Genomic DNA, 20,077 nt, shown 5'->3' with positions numbered 1-20,077 from the left:
TGCCTTTCAGCAATGTTTCCACTTTTTAATGATCAACGTGAAAATCGTCAGCAACTGATTACACAAACAAAAACCTTAAAAGAAAGCCATGTGAAATTGGATCGGATTGAAAGTCAGCAGACGACTATAATAAACAAAATGGAAGGGCAGGAAACATCATTTAAAGAAAGTTGTAGAGCCATTCCGATGGACTTTCAAAACAGGATTGACAGGATAGAAAGCCAGCTACAAGGACTCCAGACTGAAATGAAAAACATAATAGATCACTTAAAGAGGGAAAGTGAGGGAACTACGGTATCAAAAATTGTAAATACCGAATCTGGTAATTTTTACATCGAAAACAACTTATTACTTTCTTGGCATGAGGCAAAAGAAGCCTGTAAACGGAAAGGTGGTTCTCTAGCTAGTCTTACAGACGAAAAGGACTTTAGCAAAGTCTCTTCCCTTATCGATAAAACTAGAAATTATTGGTTGGGCATTAAAAATCTTAGTGATGGGAACCAATATATTGATGATCAATTCCTAAGTAAATTGTTCTCTATATTTCGTGATGATGAACAACATAAAAACAATAAAAGCTGCATTTCTTTAAGTTACACTGAAAAGAATGATTGGAATTGTGACTTTAAAATGCATTTTATATGCCGATTATATTAAAAAATATATATTAAAATTAATGTATACATATATTATTAAACACCGCTTATAAAATTGAATGTTTACTGTACTACTTATTCCTAGAACTTAATAACTTTAGGGAAGGTTCCTAACATATCTTTTTTATTATTGTTTATTTAATTTGCAACTTTTCCTGGATGTTAAACTCTCAGAAAAAAATATATTCCACCGCCTCAGCTCACAAATATACTTGACATCATTCCATTGCTCCCCAGGGGCATAATTTAAATTCTAATTCCGGCAGCTTTTCCCACTCTGCCGAAAAAGAACAATTCATCTTACTTATAAGTGGCAGACCGCTTCGAAGGCAACTTTAACCAGACATTATTGCCATAACGATGAGAGCCTAGAACAGGACTACTCGGCCAGAAAGTAAGCAACACTATCAAATGTGGGAGATACCTCTTTAATTTTTTTGGGCAGAAAAGAAAGTTTTCCTTTTTTTGGGGAGTCTTAAAGAGAAGAGAAGTCGAATAGAGAAAAATGTACAAGCGAATAGGGAATATGCAATAAAATACAAAAGCATGTACAATGTGTGTTTCATTTTTGTGGGAGTATGTGGAGTTTTGGGCCAAAAACCAAGAAAAAAAGAAGAGCGTCGAGCTGGAAACGTAGTGAGAAGTGACATGGAGGAGCGAGCGATGGGAAGACAGACAATAATTTACGTAACTCCACGACAGGAAAAGTAAGGAGAAAAAACTGGATCGAAGGCAAGATGTAGGGAAACGCACACACTCGCATTTGAAACAAATGTTTGCGTGTGTGCTTAAGTGTACATATAGTAGTGAGCAGCACTTTTCACACATCATCTGGTGGGAAAGCCCTTAAAGCTGGCAGTGTTGTGTTGAGTCCTTAAAGGTGTTACTTCTTTAGACAGGAAGGAGTTAAAGAAAAAGTTCTAAAATCTGAATTCTTACCATAGTAAATCTTCTTTCAAAAATTTTTCATTAAACGGGATCATGTTTTTGTATATTTTTTGAAATTTTGAAAATACTTTTAGCATACTTTACATTATATATAAAATGCATCACTAAGGTTTCAGCATCATCTCCCATGTCTTAATATGCAGACACATCTCCGCTTTCCACGTCCTTGACAAAAGTTACCCTAGCTCTATATTTGCTCTGTCTGGCTCTCAAGTACTTGCAAGCGATGTATGTATGTACTTAGTTCTGTGGCAACATTTCCTTGCCACTAGTCCACCCTTAACGTTTATTTAAATGTCTGCCACATTTGGCCATAGTTTCTCCCCGCAACTTCCCTCCAAGAAATGCTTATCCTTCGCCAGAAGGAGCTTTAAAAAGGCAATCAACTGGCGAAGAGGGCGGGCAAATAAATCAAAGCGTGACTTTGGATCCAGGCTGATTGCATTTTCGAGGTGGGGCCTGAGAACATTTTAATTAAAAAGCAGTCGAGGCTCAAAAGTTAATGCCGCTTTCGCACCGCCCTTTTATTTTTTAGGGGGAAAATAACTTTATGCACTTCACTGTACACAGTGAGCACATTTTAATGAGTTTACAAACGCTCGACACATTCGCGGCCTCATAAAAAAATAAATCTCTCTCTCCCTATATATATGTATATATATATGCACATAAATAAATAAATACAGGGCTTAAGCCGAGTTGAGTGGAGACTTGGGAGTGAGTGGCGATGAGGCCAACACTGCGTATGAGTTATGGTTTTATGAACGTTGCGACGATTTTCCCATCATGTTATTTTCTTCGTTTTTTTTACCCCTGCCCCTGAGCCTCGGGGCTGTTTATTAACTGAAGGTGTGAGTGAAAAATGCTTTTGAGCCGCGTTTAATGAATGAGCGGAAGGAAAGCTGGCTACAAGGGGGTGGAAGGAACAGGGCTTAAGAAATTCCCCTGGATGATTGAATTAGTAAAGGGAGACGCAACAAGGCTAAAATGAGAGGAAGGAAGCAGTATTTTTAATGAGCAGATTAACAGAGAAGTGGGGCTAAGGCTTGAATGGTGCAAGACTTATTATAAGGCATAAACATAAGGTATAATCTTTGATTATTATTTTTAATGAAGATTTTTTGTTGTGTGAAAAGTCTGAAAAATATACGGGAAATTATTTTGATTTTTAATTACAGAGCGTTTTTATTAACAGAACTTTTGTTTCAAAAAGTTAAAGAGATGTTTTTAATAAAAAATTGTATAAAATTCCAAACAAACTGTTTTCTTCTTGAGTCTTTTGCCTGTTGCTCTCCCACCTGTTTTCACTTTCTAAAATGAAACAGAAAGTGTTTTTAGCCAAAACTCTACCCATTCAGCCATCAAACAGATTTGGCTAATTCCATTCCATTTCAGACTCGTTTTCAGGCTCAATTAAAACCATTAACACGTCGCATTTTACACGAGCTTTAAAATTTAAACCAAATTATAAAACACTCAAGAGTTAGAAGGGGGCTGGAGGGCGGCAAGAGCACGCACAAAAAGCGTAAAGCAGGAAAGTGCAAAAGGGACAAAGACACCTTAGGCCATCTCCCTCTGGCAAACGGAGCAGACAATTACGAAATGTTACAACATGAAAACGGGAATGGCTCCCAAATGAAATGTTTGAAAATTTATGGGTATTTTAAATTAAAACGGAAGCGTGTTTTCAGCGCTCTCCTCTCTCGCAGTCTGCCATACCAATACACAGAGACACTGTGGCAGTCACACAGATACAGCCAATATATTTTATAGCTACCTCCCCCTCTCCATTGTCAACCAAAAAAACCCCCTCGAAAGAGATTCCCCACCATAAAAGTTGCACGTAGCACACGGCAAATATTTTTCCCCCCGCTGCTGTTTTTATATTTTCTTTACTTTTTTTTGCTCTTTGGTGTCAAATCAGTTTCAATGTTTGCACGCACAACAAAAATAACAACAGCAGAAATAATAACAATAAATATAAGCAACCAATTCGCTGCGAATCGCCTGGCTCAAGTCATTAAAGATATAAATAAATTTATGTGACTTTTGGCCATGTTTTCCTTGCTTCTCCGTTTCCACATTGTTCTTTCATTTTTTGGCTTACAAAAGCGGTTACTTGCCAAATCCGAATTACATTTTCAACAACAAAAATGTTGAGAAGGAAAAGAAAAGACGTGCTTTACATGGGTAAAAAAAAATTAAGAAAATTACAAATTTTTTAAAGGGTTTCTTTCAAGAATGTTATTTAATATTTAAGTTCACTTTTTACCCATAAGATATTGTGGAATAATCAAGGAGCACAAGAATATCATTATAAAACTTACTTTACACATATTTCTTGTTCATTCTCTACCCCATCGTTGCCATTGCAACGAATTTTGTTTTAATTTTATTTGAGATTTTCCGCCCCCCAACTGCCTTGGCAAGGATAGTGAGCCTGGCTTCTGTTATATAGCCTTAGTTGCGCTTTGGCCCTTGTAATTCATTTCAATTTTTAATGGAAATCCGCCTCCCTGTGCCTAGCTAATGAGCTTAGCTCCGACTTACCTTTCCCAGGGACCACGTTGCGTATGCTGAATATTCAGCTAGCCAGTTGATGATAAAGCAAAACGGATGGAAATGGGTCAGTGGTAATGGTTAGATTGAGTTGGTTAAGTTTCTTCAGTTAGCTTATCAAAGTTGACAAAGCTGGGTAAAAGTAAAAGTTCAGTAGGAAAGTAAGGTTTAACTTTAATCTGACCTGATTTGAAAGCGAAAAGTTTAAAAAAAAATTCTGTTGCCTAGTTTTAGGATGGTAGGGAGTTTTTGTGGTTAAGAGAAGTAACTTTAAAAGGTTTAATTTAGTATTTTAAGTAAAGTAAAGTAGACTTCATTACAACTTTAAACATGAAAGTTAACCTGATAAACCTTTCTTTAAATCAATTTTTTCTTTTTGTTGGTAAAACATAAAAGATATCATCTTTAATGTTTCTATCTGTAGAAATCATGGTACTATTACTTTGTGCTTTGTAATCTAGAAGCCTTTAAGCTGTTTCTTAGAATGTTTTTCCCTCTCAGTATATGTATGAAGTATGACAATCGAGGAGCCTGAGGCGCCTCAACTTATTTGTTTTATAAAGCGCACCCGCGGCTCAGGATTCAGGACTCAGGAACAAGGACTCACAAGGCGACATATGTGTGTGTGTGTACAGCTGGCGAAGGAAGATTAAATGAAAGAATAATACAGCTGAAGAACCCTTTTGTCATCTTCACTTAGCGCAACACTTAATTTCACTTGGATGAGGCGCAAGTTGTGTAAATTGTGCGAACTTTGTTGCTGCTTTCTCATTTTCTCCTGCTGCAGGGAGCAGATAAATATGGCACAAACACACACATATACACATGTTCTCAAAGGATACAAACACACTTAGTTTGACATTTAATTTTAAGCGCATGTTGGGGAATTCTTTTGTGCTCCGAAAAACAAATAAACAAACAGTGTAGACAACAAACACAATGGTAGGAAAGGGCTCACAGAGCGACAGAGATGCCACGAAATGTAGTAACTATAAAGTTGCTCGAGAGACATTTTATGATTTGAGCACTTGAAGGCAGCAGACGCGCAACAGACAACAGATTGCCGTCTGTTTTATGGCCTCCAAGAGCCAAGGGGTTCAAGGATGCTGGTATGAGATGGCAGTCCTTCCCTTTAAAGAAGCGAAAAAAGAAACGCAGGTCCTGAAGACGCAGCAAATCAACGTCTTAGGGAGATCTGGCTTCTGTATTTGGCGAGCTCTTTCTCAGTTGCCATTTGTGAAATTACAAATTGAGATGGATTCCGAAAGGAAAGCGAATAGGAAGTACTCTTTGAGTTAAGGGAAAAAGGAGAAAATGAATTTCAAATCATAAAACTCTTAATTATGCTCTTAAAATAATTATATATTTTAGTATAATATTATGCATTCAAAATTGAAGTTCTTAAATCATTTATTTAAGTTATTTTTTAAATATATTTCCCTTTCCTTTGAAAGTAACTAAACCTCTTTAATAACCTAATAGCAGTCCCTTTCCAAAGATTTCTTTACACAAATTTAATCAAATCACAAAACGAAAGTACCCCTCACTAAAATCATTTCCATTTACTAATAAAACTTGCTCATTTCAATTAAAATTACTCTCTGTCCTGCCCCCTGGCCCTTGTTCATTTCTCAAGGCCCTCAAACCAAACAGTTTTCCCCCCATTTTGTCCTCGGTGCTTAACTCATTCTAATGCCAACGTCGCTTCTTTTTTTCCTCAACATCTTTTTGCAGGTTGTCAATTCACGTCGCGAAACAGATGCCGGTATCTATTGGTGTGAGGCGAAGAACGAACTGGGCGTGGCAAGGAGTCGGAATGCCACGTTGCAAGTGGCGGGTAAGTCAAACTCAAGTCCGCAGTCCCCCCAATGTCCTTACAGGCAAATAAAAAACAGACACAACTCGACTGATGACATTTTTACACAAAGAAAATATATTTTAGTTTTTCTATATATATTTTCTTAAAAAAAATCTTAAAAAATTTTAAAATTCCAGGCTTACTTTTCAACTATAATTTTATATCTTAGATTAGCAAAAAGTTTCTTAACTTTTTTCTGTGTGTACTCCAACCCCATCCTTGGATTTGAGTGGTGTGCGTTTTTAATATTCTAAATTGATGTTGATTTTTGCTGCTGCTGGTGATGTTTTTGATGTTGTTGTTGGTTGATGAGCAAAGGGTGGGGATGGGGAGGCGTACTAGCTTTGCCCTTTTTCCAGCCAGCAGCCCAAATCACCCGCCCACTTAACTAACTAGCTGGGGAGCTGCTGCGTTTACAAGTTTTACGCTCGAACGCACCCACTTGTCTTGCCAGAGGTCTCTTGTCCTCTCCCTCCTACCCATATGTTGCCATCTCTCTCTCGTATGGCACGCTCTATTGCCGCCTCCATTAACCCGTTTTCATTTCTGGTTTTCCTTTATTTTTGCTTTCTTTTTTTGGTTATTTTTTTGCTAGCCATTTTTGGAGGCTTCTTTTTTGGCCCAAACTGATGGCCTAAAATAGCGAGAAGGAGTGAAAATATTTGTGTGTGAGTGTAGCTGGATTTATTGGACCATATGGCTTGAAAAAAAAAGGCAGTGGTTTGCAATTTCCAAGTTGTGAAAGGTCTGAAATGAATTCTGATGGCCTGTGTCATGGGTTAATGCGTGGCAAAACAGAAGCTAAATTTAATTAAAATATGTTTTGGTTTTGTTAAATAAAAAGTGGAAATATTTTTGTAATTTTTTTTGGGAAAGTGTAAATCAAGCATACGCCCTGTTTCAGGCTGATGATTTTAAGAAGTTTTTAGGGGTTTTAGGCGTGATTCCTAGCTTTTTTCTTCATTCAAACAGCTTTTTTGCTTTTAGCAAAACACAAGAATAAATTTTCGAATACTTTTTAGTTACAATTTCCCAACAGTACCCATTAAACATTGACTACAAGAAGCCAGAGGAAAAGTGTGCCCTAAACCGATGCCACCCATTATTTTTCCCACATCAATGCGGCAAAGACCGCCACTTTGTCTTTTGTTGGCTAATATTTCTTTTATTTGCCTCTGCCTTTTCATTGCTGTATGTCTGTCTGGCTGACTGTTTGTCCGCCCGGCTGTCATGTCCTGAAACCAGGATCTCCTCCCACATGAAAATCGATATTGCTCAGTGTGGAGTTTATTTTGCCTTCATGTTAGATTCCATTTCTTTTTTCTGGTATATTTCTCCCTGTTTCGAGTCTTGTTTAGCCTCAGCCCGAGTTGGGTTTGCTTTTTGCGGTATATCCTTGGGGAATATTTTTCAATATTTGCATGTAAATCACGAAAAGCACGTCAAATTTGTTTGCTTGGTTAAAACGTCGTTATTGCGGCTTGCGGTATGGGTGAAGGGTAAGAGAGAGAGAGAGGGGAAGAAAAGGCGTTCACATTGATTGGGTTAGGCAATAAAAGAGCCAACTGCCAAAGGAAAAAACGAGCAGAAGCAGGACTCGTAGGCGGGCAAACTTGTTCACGTGTTTTTTTTCTTCTGTGTGTGTGTGTTTGTGAGTGTGTGTGGCATGGAGTTTGTCAATAGTAAACATAAGTTGCACATTGTGGGCATATAAGTATATACATTTGATGTTGTCAACGCAATTTCGCTTTGAGCGCTGTCAACATACACGAAGCCTTTGACCTGATATTGAAAGAACTCCTTGGTAGGAATGGGTATAACGTTGGGCTGAGGAGCCACGCATGCTAAACATCAGGTATTAGAAAATTGTAGGGGAATTATTTCCGCCATTTTCGCAATCATATCTATAATTTGGTAGAGGCTTTGCCTAAATGGATTGTACCTTATAAAAGCTGACAAAGCGAGAAATGATTGAAGGTCTTTTAGTTTTTTTTTCCCTCAAGTGTGTTATTAAAGTGGCTTTGACATTAAGTAAAGCTTATTAAAGGGGAAAATCAATAAGGCTTTAAGCTAGGGAAACTGCAATTCTTTAAAGAACTTCTGAAATTTGTTAAATTAAGAACAATCGATAGAAATGAAAGCCATTTATCGACCTTAAATAACCCAATTAAATTCAACGATTGGCAATTACGTAATAAATCGTAATCACCGCATAACTTCCTCTTAGCGTTTCTCAATTATGCCAGAACAGTCTGTTCATTAGCCTAAATTGATCACGTCGCTGACTTGAAGTAGTTGCCATTTCGGGCATCCTATCATAAATCTAAACAACATAAACACAAACACAAACACAAACACACATCATACGGGCCATGATAAATGCAGATAAACGGTCATTTATTAACTCATTATCAGCAGCTGTCCGAATTTGGCCGCTGGAAGCGTTTTGCACCTTTGGAGCCGAGACTTTTCCGCTTTGCTGAACCCGTGACCCATGACCCAAGCAGTAGGAAGAGAATGTGAACGTGAACAAGGACGAGGCCTACACAACTTTTACCCAATGGCACTGAACCTGACACTGATTATGACTTTGATTAATTTATTGATGGTTAGCGTGTTTCCTGCTGTGTGTGCTTTTTCCTTTTCCTTTTTTTTCCTTAGTCCTGAATACTCAGAGCTTGGCAGAGGGTTCTATTAAAAGTTTGGCATGACTTTAATGGGGTTACTACGTGAAGCTCGTTTCCCTTCTTTGATTCACGCTGATTTATTACGCTTCAACTTTAAATTTAATAAAAGTCATGGTTTTAGCACATTTTTGCATAACCAAGACAGCAAAACTAAACCAAAGCAAAAACTGAAATCTCAACCGAAAAAAAGAGCACCCCAAAATCCAAAAAAGAATTCGCTTATTCACTTTGTAGATTAAAAAAAAAATAAAGGAAAAGCGAAATTTAATTTACGTAAAAGCTGCTTTCGCTATGGATTTATTCGTTGAATATCCATGCTCTCACATATATATATTCTATATAATTTTTTTTTGCTGCACAAAAGGTTGCCTTTGAGGGCAACGACGAGAAGAGCCGAAAAAAAGTGGAGAAATTTACTTCGCTCCGCTTTTCAAGTGCTGGAAAGTTGCTTGATTTATTACACCAGAAGCAGAGCTGAGCTGCCTGCTTTTCCCCCAAAAGTTCCTTCTGTGATATGCACACACACACACACAGACACACAGAGAAACAGGACAAATAGAGCTCTGAGGTGTGTGCAAATTACAGCATTCCCCTCTGACCACGCACACAAAGGACGATAGGAGGGGCACAACCATCTGAATTATCCTGCTGCTTGCTTTTGTCGCTCCAAATCTGCAACTGCCAAAGAAAAATGTTGATAATACTCTGATTTACAATGCAAAAGGCGGATGCCGGAATAGAGAGAGCTTTTTGAAATGCGTTTCGGGAATAAGTGCAGTCGGAAATGATTGCGTTGGAAAAATGGTCCAAAGTAATGGCAAATAAAATATAAAAGAGCTGTTTTTTTTAAAGCTTTCTTTTATGTTGGATAATATTTAATGCTTCCTTGGAGTTGAGAGTTGTTAATATAATAAATTATAAACTAAATAAGATGGTTTTATAAGTAATACAAGCTTTATTTATCCTTTAAATAGTAAAATTAAAGATAATATTTTAATAGTAAAAGAAAGTTTATATTAAATTCATGAAATAAATTGATGTATCTTTTCTTTTTAAACTAAACTAAAAGCAAAGTGAATGATTACTTTTTTACCTTTTTACCATTTTCCCGAACTCAATAAATCAGAATAAATTCCAATATCGACACATAATTAAATTAGCCTAAAAGCTGCCTTGAAATTGCTGCTTCCTTTGGAATTTTTTACAAATTAGAGGGTCATCTTTCTCCACTTCCGCTTCCTTCTCCTTGAACTCCCCTCCTTTTCTGTGGCATATAAAAATCACATTTATGCCATTTACCAACAATTTATCTTTGCTGTCAGGCCGCAAACACGGGCTCACACGTTGAGAACGAGGTGGACTGGCCAGGGGCCAGGGGCAGCTGGAGGGTACAGAAGACACCGACGTGGGGCATTTATCATGTAAAAACCCCCAGATAATTTATAACCACCAACCAATGGACACGGGGCCGAGCCACACACACACACACTCTTACTCTCCGTAATAATCATTTGCTCATCTTTCAACCGACTTTTACCCACTTTCTCCCTTACCATTTGCTCTTTTCTACAGTTCTCCGTGATGAGTTCCGCCTGGAGCCGCAGAACACACGGATCGCCCAGGGCGATACCGCCCTTCTCGAGTGCGCCCCACCTCGGGGAATCCCCGAGCCAACAGTCACCTGGAAGAAGGGCGGCCAGAAATTGGATTTGGAGGGCTCGAAGCGTATACGCATCGTTGACGGCGGCAATTTGGCCATTCAGGATGCCCGGCAGACTGACGAGGGTCAATACCAGTGCATAGCCAAGAATCCTGTCGGTGTGCGCGAGTCCTCGCTGGCTACGCTGAAAGTGCACGGTGAGTCCTTAACCCTCTGAGGTCGAGTGTGCTTTATTTGACCTTTTGGGGAAATCAATTTTCATTTTTAAAAAAGTTATAAAAATTTATATTTAAGCTTAGTTTTTATAAACTTTAATTTGCTAGCAACTTATGTTATATCCTTTTTATATAACCCATAAAACCAATGTGCAGTCATGGGTTAATGGTTAGAAAACGGCCCTTGGACACCACCCAAGCCAAGCACCTCCAATCAATGTGTCATGTCCAATTTGCCGGAATGTGACTAGGGTTGGGTTGGGTTTGGGCCAGGAGTGAGAGAGGACTTATTGGTTTGAGGTTTTTGATTAAATTGCCGCTTATCATTTCCCATGTTGGTTCTAACCATTGCAGTCAAGCCGTACATCATCCGGGGACCCCACGATCAAACGGTTTTAGAGGGAGCCTCGGTGACCTTTCCCTGTCGTGTTGGAGGTGACCCCATGCCGGATGTTTTGTGGCTGAGAACCGCCTCGGGTGGTAACATGCCATTGGGTAAGTTAATTTATTCCATTATCATATGAAAGAGTAAACTTAATACTCTATTCTTTCAAAGATCGCGTGAGTGTCCTGGAGGATCGCAGCCTGAGACTCGAGAGGGTCACCATTGCCGATGAAGGTGAATATAGTTGCGAGGCGGACAACGTTGTGGGAGCCATTACTGCGATGGGTACTCTGACTGTTTATGGTAAGTTGTTTTGGGAAAAATCCAATAACCTGATTATAGACAACCGCTAGTTGGGCACTTTTAGCTAATTAGTTTACCCATGCTCCTCCACCCCCGCACTCACACTATGTAGCCCCTCCGAAATTCATCCAACGTCCTGCAAGCAAATCCGTGGAACTTGGCGCCGATACATCGTTCGAGTGTCGAGCTACTGGAAACCCAAAGCCAACTATCTTCTGGACAATCAAGAACAATAGTACATTGATATTTCCCGGAGCTCCACCGTTGGATCGATTTCATAGTTTGAATACCGAAGAAGGACATTCCATACTCACGCTGACTAGATTCCAAAGAACGGATAAGGATCTGGTTATACTCTGCAATGCCATGAATGAAGTGGCCAGCATTACTTCGAGGGTTCAACTGAGTCTGGACTCGCAAGAGGACCGTCCGCCACCGATTATAATATCGGGTCCAGTTAATCAAACTCTGCCGATTAAATCTTTAGCCACCCTTCAGTGTAAGGCTATTGGATTGCCAAGTCCTACGATATCCTGGTATCGTGATGGAATACCAGTGCAACCTAGCTCCAAGCTGAATATCACAACGTCTGGGGATCTGATAATATCAGATCTAGATCGTCAACAGGATCAGGGTCTATATACGTGCGTGGCTAGCTCACGGGCTGGTAAATCGACTTGGAGTGGTTTCCTTAGGATAGAGTTACCCACCAATCCGAACATAAAGTTCTACAGAGCCCCAGAGCAGAATAAATGCCCCACTGCCCCGGGACAACCGAAAGTTCTGAATGCCACAGCCTCGGCGTTGACGATAGTTTGGCCCACAAGTGATAAGGCGGGAGCTTCATCGTTCCTGGGATATAGCGTGGAAATGTATTGCACAAATCAGAGCAAAACTTGGATACCCATAGCATCGCGATTAAGTGAACCGATTTTTACAGTGGAGAGTTTAACCCAAGGAGCTGCTTACATGTTCATTGTGCGAGCGGAAAATTCACTTGGCTTTTCGCCACCCTCACCCATCTCGGAACCCATAACGGCGGGAAAACTAGTGGGTGTTCGAGATGGCAGTGAAAACTCTGGAACCTCACAGCTACTTCTCAGTGATGTGGAAACCCTACTGCAGGCCAACGATGTGGTGGAGTTACTAGAGGCTAATGCCAGTGATTCAACGACCGCTCGACTTTCTTGGGATATAGACAGTGGGCAGTACATCGAGGGTTTCTATCTGTATGCCAGGGAACTTCATTCTACGGAATATAAAATGATTACACTGCTTAACAAGGGTCAGGGCTTGAGTTCCTGTACGGTGCCTGGACTGGCAAAAGCCTCTACATACGAGTTTTTTCTTGTGCCATTTTACAAGAGCATCGTAGGAAAGCCCTCAAATTCGCGACGCATGAGAACTATGGAAGATGGTAAGGTTATAGTTTTAGGATCCTCTGCTCAGTATTATTCTTAAAATATAGTTTCTCTGATTTATTTATTAGATTATTTTATGCATTTAGTATTAATTTGTCTCACCTTTCATTCACAGTTCCGGAAGCCCCACCTTATGGCATGGAAGCTATTCAATTTAATCGGACCTCTGTGTTTTTGAAATGGCTGCCACCTCAACCAAATCGGACTCGAAATGGTTAGTATATATATCTGTGAACTTAAAAGTTATAAAAAGATTAGAAAGCTATGAAAAGGGATTGATATTTTAGCCTTATACTATCAGAAAATTTATGAACCCTTCAGAACCACCTCGACAGACCCTTTTTGTCAACTTCCTGAGGAGTCCTTTCCCCAGGGAATCCCTGATTCCCACATAAGCTAACCCCCAGTCAGTTCCTTTGTGTAAATACCTCTACTAGATAGACTCGAGGCGGATGAATTCCTCTGCTCTTTTGTTTACATTTAATTTCATTTGCTCTCTGACCAACCGTCCAAAAATCTCCATTGCACAGGCATCCTCACCAGCTACAATGTGGTCGTCAAAGGCCTGGACGTGCACAATACGACGCGGATATTCAAAAATATGACCATAGATGCGGCCACGCCCACTCTTCTTTTGGCCAACCTAACCACAGGAGTCACCTACTACATCGCAGTGGCGGCTGCCACGCGGGTGGGTGTTGGACCCTTCAGCAAGCCCGCCGTTCTCCGCATCGATGCACGCACCCAGTCCCTGGACACTGGCTATACGAGGTACGTTGGGTGCTCTGGGAGAAAATTTCATCATTGAACTTTTATTTATATATTTTTTATTTAAAAACTGTAAATTTATAGACTTTTTGTTTTTAATTAAAAAATTTTTAACTTTTTAATATTAATTTAAAGCATATCTTTTTTTGCCAAGTGTAACTCCCTTTTTGTGTGAGGATTGTGGGTGTCCGGGCATTATGGAGCTGCTCATTTGACTGCCAAGTGTCGCATCGAGGTCCACATCAATCCATTAACGGCCAACGACAATGGCCAACGACTTTTGCGACCATTAAACTAAGCCTCCGCCCGGACACGTACAAAGCTCCATCCACCGATAGCCCGATGGGTCTCTTCTCATTCCTGGTTCTTCTTTATTGTGTTGTCTATTGCAGATATCCCATCAGTCGTGATATTGCCGATGACTTTTTAACACAGACCTGGTTTATCGTCCTGCTGGGCTCCATCATTGCCATAATTGTGTTTCTATTGGGCGCATTGGTTCTATTCAAGCGCTATCAATTTATCAAGCAGACCTCGCTGGGCAGTTTACATGGTGAGTGAACTTTAATTTAAATTTATACTCATTTCCCTCTTTGTGAAGTTCTTTTCGTTTTTTTTTTTTCAATGGCGGGGAAACCTTTGGTAATTGCTTGTTCTTTTTTGTGTAAGGATTTATGGGTGAATTGGTGTTTAATTTAGTCGAGAAATAGGGGATGTTAAGATGGGATAATGCTTAAAGTATTTAAGTTAAGCATTGTAAAGGGAAATTTATTATATAAACACAAAAAAAAAACTAGTATCGAATAAATAACCCAATCTGTATTTATATCCCTGCTGTGTACCTTTGTGCCACTTCATCTGGAAGTACACACCACTTTTATTGGACAATCTCCATTCCATTCCGGGACATGCAAGCTCCTCCTCTCCCGTAATCTATGATTTATGACTTCAGCTTTTATGGCCGGTCTCAATTAGGTTGCCATTTTGTAAGCCACAATAACTGCAAACATCAAGACACGCACTCATAACATTGTAAAGACCCCAAGAACCAAAAACCGAGGGTAATAATCTTTGGCAGTAAGCCACAGCGCCAAGGTTAAACCGACTATAAAAAGATAAACAAGCCACGATAACTAGAGCAAAGGTGGGGGGAAAAGTCCTAAAGGAAAGGGCGGTTGTATACAAGTTACAATATAAAAACGACAAATGCTCACGTGAAAATCACATCAATTGTCTGACTGGGAAAGTCTAAATATAGTTAGAAATAAAAAGTTGTTAGATGAAAGTAGAGAATAAGAGGTACCCTGTTAGGTCTGGCAACAATCTTTGATAGATCTAAGTAAGCAAGTTTTTAGAGAGATTTTACTAACTGACAGATTAATAAAGAGATTCGATAACACATTTACAGACAGATTATTTGATATATATTAAATACATAGTTTTAAGAACAGAAAAGCGGGCTTACTGACAAGATAGCAAGGATATGGTAAAGGTAGTTACTGAAATGAAAATCGTATTTATATATCCAACCTATATACTTTTAAGAACTGCAGGGCATTTACAATCCAGTTGGAAAAGGGCGTGCAAAAGCTTTTGCCAATTGAATATAAAAAGTAATTTCCGTCTTTTATTATTTGCACGTTACTGCACAAGCTGAGCGAAAAAAACCCCGGGCAGCCAGTTTTCCGTTTTAGTTTTAACGAGCCGTAATCATTGCCAGCCCACACATACTATATAGAAACCATTTCGATATATTCAGTCTCCAGTACATTATTTCGCTTTTTTTTTTTTATTTCAGGCAATCACGCAATCGGAACCGTGCGAAAGTTTCCAACATTGCCGCTAAATGGAGGCGGAGCCGTCGGTGCCGTTGGCTCAAATTCGACAGCCGCAACTGGGCAAATTGGCCTGTGGATCGATCCCACCGGCGGCGTTTGGCGACAGGGTGCGGGAAATGGAAATCCTGGCGGAGCTGGGGCAAATAGCACATGTACGACAAAGGAGCAACTTCCGGGATACGCACAGGCCACCGCCCAACAGGGACAGGGACAACAGCCAACACTGCTGCCTGATTACGAGAGGTGAGTCTTTGGGTTGTTTATCTGCTCAGGAAGTTGCCTTAATATCCTGTCCACGCCTCGCTGACTGTTTAATTACAATAAAAAATTGGCAAACAGAAGGCTTACATTGGTAACGGAATATAGGGTAATGGTTGGTGGTGAAAGGAAAAAAGGGAAGTTACACGCAAAGAAAACTTAAATATTGTAATGCTGCCTAAAGGTATGCAACACTTTATGTTATTCTATTAAAATAAATGAAAATTCCTATTTTTAGTTTCCTTTCGAAAAGAAGGTTTTATTTTCTGATACATTTTTTTCTCTGTGTAATAACGGATGGAATACTTTGCTTTAAGTAAAAGATGCATGGCACTATTTACGAGCCGGGTCGTAAAAAATATTTTGTGGAGCTGCAACCGCTGCCTCCATAAAGATTCTTACTTCCCCAACCGAAACCGAGTCACCCCTTGGAATGGAGAGCCCGAACCCTCTTCTTGCCATCCAAGGACCAAGGCAACAACAACAAACGCCATTAAATTGTTACACTTGAACGGGTTTTACTTTGGGCCATGGTAACTTACCCCGACCACGAAATAAATGTTTACGTTGGCAGGAGGGAGCACTGCAGCGGTTATTTAATTTCCATATACGAAACTCATTCATATTTCCTGAGGCTGTTTTATCTCCCTGTTTTCCTTGGCTGCTGTTTTATATATATTTTTTTCTGCTGGGGGTTTCCTTTGTAGGCTAATGAATTTTCCTTTCGGTGAAATGCATTTCCGACTGACGGATTGTTAATCCTCTTTGGGTTAAAGAGGAATTTTAGGTCATATTAAAGTGATATACAAACAGAGTTCGAATTATTATTTGCTTAATCTTTTTAGAATACTTTGAAACTCAGTTTTGTGTAAATAAGCTACTTGTCGTCTCGAATCAATAACAAAGATTATCACTGACATAAGCCTTCAAATTTGTCAATCTCTAACAACATTGAATTGGATTAAGCTGTCAGTGTTCAATTCTGGGAAACTCTTAAACTTTTCAATCCCAAATATCAAGTTGTGACTTTTTGGTAAATAAATCTCTTTCAGTTTGTCGAATGTTTCTTGGAAATTCTGATGAAAGTTTTGATGGAAATTTCTCGCCTAATCGCTTTAATTCCATTGAGCCTAATCCCTGGGCCATTTTCAAGCTGTCCATTTGTGTTTCTCCTTCCGCTGAGTTTTCCTTTTACTTCTTACTTAGGAATTTATGTAGAAAAACAAATTTTCCTTTGTGTTTGCTTCTTCTTTCTTTTCCTTAAAGCTTAATGTACCGTTGCGGCAACAATAATAAAACAAAAGCAAAGAAGAAATAAAACAAAAATCCAAACAAGAGGCAATAAAAAAGTGGCAACTGCTGGCGACATATTGCTATCCCTGTCTCTTTACACCTGTCTCACTCTTTCGTGAAGAAGAAACTTTCGCGTATTTATTTGCGGCATTTTACGCATTTATTTGTTTAGACTTCCCTTTCTGCGTTCCTTGAATGAAATATCCGACTACCTTTAACCCTCATCCCCGCTCGGCTTTCCACTTCACTTACAATTTGGAACATTTCCTACCACCACCCTCTCGCATAGCTCCAAAATATCTACCAACCTCCCAGAAGTTCACCACCCCTCTAATATCGTTGCCACTTCCGTTACGCGATTTTCATTATTTCCGTTTCAATTTTTCCGTTGTATTCCTTCGAACCGAACTTTTTCTTCTGCGCTGCTCACTTTTAACAACATTGTAAAGTCGTAAAAAGTATAACATAAGCGCTGGAATACCAAAACAAGATCTTCTTTTTATTTCCCTTGTTTACATAAACACCAACCCACCTCCATCCTATGGAAACACGTGCGTCATTACCTAAAATTTCCAATTAAAATATTTAATTTCTTTCGCGGGTTTCTGTTGTCTGATTCGAGGAGTTCTTAACAACCAACCCCCAAGTTGGAAAAACGCAATTTTCACCGCTAAATTAACAATTAAAAATTGATAGTCCTTGGGGAAGTAAACGCAAACTCTTCAGATCTGCATATTTTCATATTTCCCCAGTGTCCTTAAGGCCACAGCTTAATAGCTGGAAAAATTCAAATTACTTTAGCATACTCTCAGGCGTCTTGCGGAATGTTCCTTTTAATTGGGTCAACGGAATTGGTTTGACAGATACAAGATGTTGACACATTGTTTCTTTTGAACGTTAAGAGAACAAACTCTAGCTTTTCTTTAGCTTGGATCTTTAAACTTTACCCTAACATTTTAAATCTATCCCTCCCCTTTAGTTTCCCAAACTAACCAAACCACCATGAAATTGCCAAAACTATTCGCATTTTCTAGCGCATTTCCCATTTCCAACATTTGAGTACATTTTTACGAGAACTCATTGGGAAAAAGCAAAGCGATAGATAAGCATTATCTCATTAGCTAATTAGTGTGCAAAAATTTGTGCAATAAAAAAGTTTTTCTCGCTGCTTTTCCCTGTTAATTTTTTGTGTGTCGGCAGGAACTCGCATGGATAAAAGTTTGATTTGAATGGGAGTCCAGTTTTTTTTTTCCCACTCCTCCAATTTCCGGTTCCCTCTCTTCCTTTTCTTACTCCTCCATTTCCTGTTTTTTTCCCCATTTTAATTCCTGTACCTCCCATGTACGAGCAGAACTCCCCCTAATTACAAAGTTGGAATGCTAATGGGGAGAATTTTTGTATTGTATTTGGAATATTTAACCAAATTGCAATTTCTACGGCTGAGGAAATTATGTGAGGGCGTGGCATGGAGGAAGGGGTGTCATACAATGGGAAATTGCAACAAAATTTTTAATGAGTAGGTGTGAGACGGGAACAATTTCCGGAGTTGCATTCACTGCCTAACAAAAGCAATTTCCTTCCATCAACAACAACATCGAATGATTTATGAAATCGGTGATGTGGGCACCAGACAAGCATAAATCCACAGAAAATTATTTACACTGATAGAAAATCATAGAAAATGTTAATATATTAATATAATAATAATATATATAAATTGAATTTTTGATTTTCTTTGACTGTACTAAAGTATCATTATATGAAAATTTATAGTCCGTTTCAAAATCAATTTTTAACTGTTGATTTCCCTTCTCTTTCCCATTTCAGACTATCGCCACTGAATATGCCCGATTATGCGGAAGTTGCCTGTTCCACATTCAAAAGTCCCACCCATGGAGCATCGGGATTGGGACTGGGCATGGGTGGACAGTCGGCATCCCTGTACGATAGCTGTGGGGCCTATGCCACCACCAATGTGGTGGCCAATGTCAAGCTCTACCAGAATCGCTATGCGACAAAACCGAACCAGAATAGCAACAGCAATAGCAATAACAACAATCATCAGGGCAATGATTACCAATCGACCGGGATGTATTCGGCACCACCGAGTGCCCACTATGGATGCCTGGAACCGAAGCAACAGCAACAACAACAGCCAAATCTGATGACAACCTCAACGGCAAGTACGGCTATTTTGACTGCCTCACCGGCCAAGGTGAAAAAGATCAATATCACGGAGAATAAAATGGATCAATTAGAGGGAAAATCTGAGCGAACAAATCCGTTTAATCAACAGCAGCAGCTTCTTCTGGCCAGCAATGCCTTGAAACAGGGACTCGGGGCCTATGCCAATACCACTTTGGCGGCTCAGATGGCCAGTGGTGGTGGTGCCGGAACTTTGAGGCGCCAACGTCAACCCAAAACGCTTTACAAAAGCGAAAATAATATATTGGGAAAAGCTGGCTTAAGGCAGAATAATATGAATACAAATGGTTCTAGCAATCAACCCATGGACTTTCTAACCGGTGGTCCTCCATCGGAGGGTGGAGATTTCTCTGGTTTGGGTCTCTGCAATTCCACCAATCAACTGCTCAACGATTGGGCCTCCAGTGCCTCGATCGCAGCTCCCGGAGATTATCATTTTGGCAGCAAACAACCCAGTAAACAGCATTTATATGTCAAGGCCAAGGATGGTACTTGGTCGGCGGTCAGTTCGGATGCCTATCAATCGTTTAAGCACCAACAGCAACATCACCCATTCCTGGCCGGATCAGGTGACAACAATAAGTCCTTAGCTAGTGTAAACAGCTTAGCTGGCGATAGCAAATTCCTGAGTAGTTTTGGTTCTAGCGCCAATGTCTAAGCCTTAGCTTAGATAACAACTTTAAAGCTTGGGTCAATCGAAAAGTGCTCAATAAGTTAGAGGATAAAAGAAAGGATTGTATTATGATGATAAGTTGGTAGGCATATATGGTTGTGGGTTGTGAGGGTTTGGTAGGGGGTAAATTTATATTCTCAAACTTTAAGGGATAAAATAAATATTCTGCAAAAAGCAGTTAAAAATTCCAGAAAAATATTCTTGGTATTCTAGTTATGATATTATTTAGATCCTTGATCTAGCCAACCCATAGATCTTTCTATATAAACCCCCACCAATCACCTTTAAAGCCAACCCATAGCTCTTTTAGACCTCCACCAACCAAAAGAAAGTCCCTTAAAACCAAAAAC

General features: G+C 39.5%; 1 protein-coding gene across 1 annotated transcript in view; it reads left to right on the top strand.

The window, feature by feature from the left end:
• LOC108111082 (roundabout homolog 2) overlaps positions 1 to 19,815 on the top strand; it is a 43,066-nt gene extending 23,251 nt beyond the window's left edge. The window contains exons 3-12 of the mRNA XM_017220421.2: positions 5,898 to 6,000; positions 10,281 to 10,565; positions 10,938 to 11,078; positions 11,140 to 11,271; positions 11,384 to 12,688; positions 12,808 to 12,906; positions 13,223 to 13,463; positions 13,853 to 14,013; positions 15,259 to 15,541; positions 18,677 to 19,815. Coding sequence (XP_017075910.2) covers positions 5,898 to 6,000; positions 10,281 to 10,565; positions 10,938 to 11,078; positions 11,140 to 11,271; positions 11,384 to 12,688; positions 12,808 to 12,906; positions 13,223 to 13,463; positions 13,853 to 14,013; positions 15,259 to 15,541; positions 18,677 to 19,712 — 3,786 coding nt within the window. The 3' untranslated portion in view covers positions 19,713 to 19,815. The remainder of the gene's footprint in view (positions 1 to 5,897; positions 6,001 to 10,280; positions 10,566 to 10,937; positions 11,079 to 11,139; positions 11,272 to 11,383; positions 12,689 to 12,807; positions 12,907 to 13,222; positions 13,464 to 13,852; positions 14,014 to 15,258; positions 15,542 to 18,676) is intronic.
• Positions 19,816 to 20,077: the final 262 nt, after the last annotated feature.

This window comes from Drosophila eugracilis, unplaced genomic scaffold, assembly GCF_018153835.1.
Source record: "Drosophila eugracilis isolate 14026-0451.02 unplaced genomic scaffold, ASM1815383v1 contig_575, whole genome shotgun sequence".
In the NCBI taxonomy this organism is placed as follows: domain Eukaryota; kingdom Metazoa; phylum Arthropoda; class Insecta; order Diptera; family Drosophilidae; genus Drosophila; species Drosophila eugracilis.
Note: the sequence above shows the minus strand (reverse complement) of the source record. Positions and strands in the feature narration are given on the sequence as shown.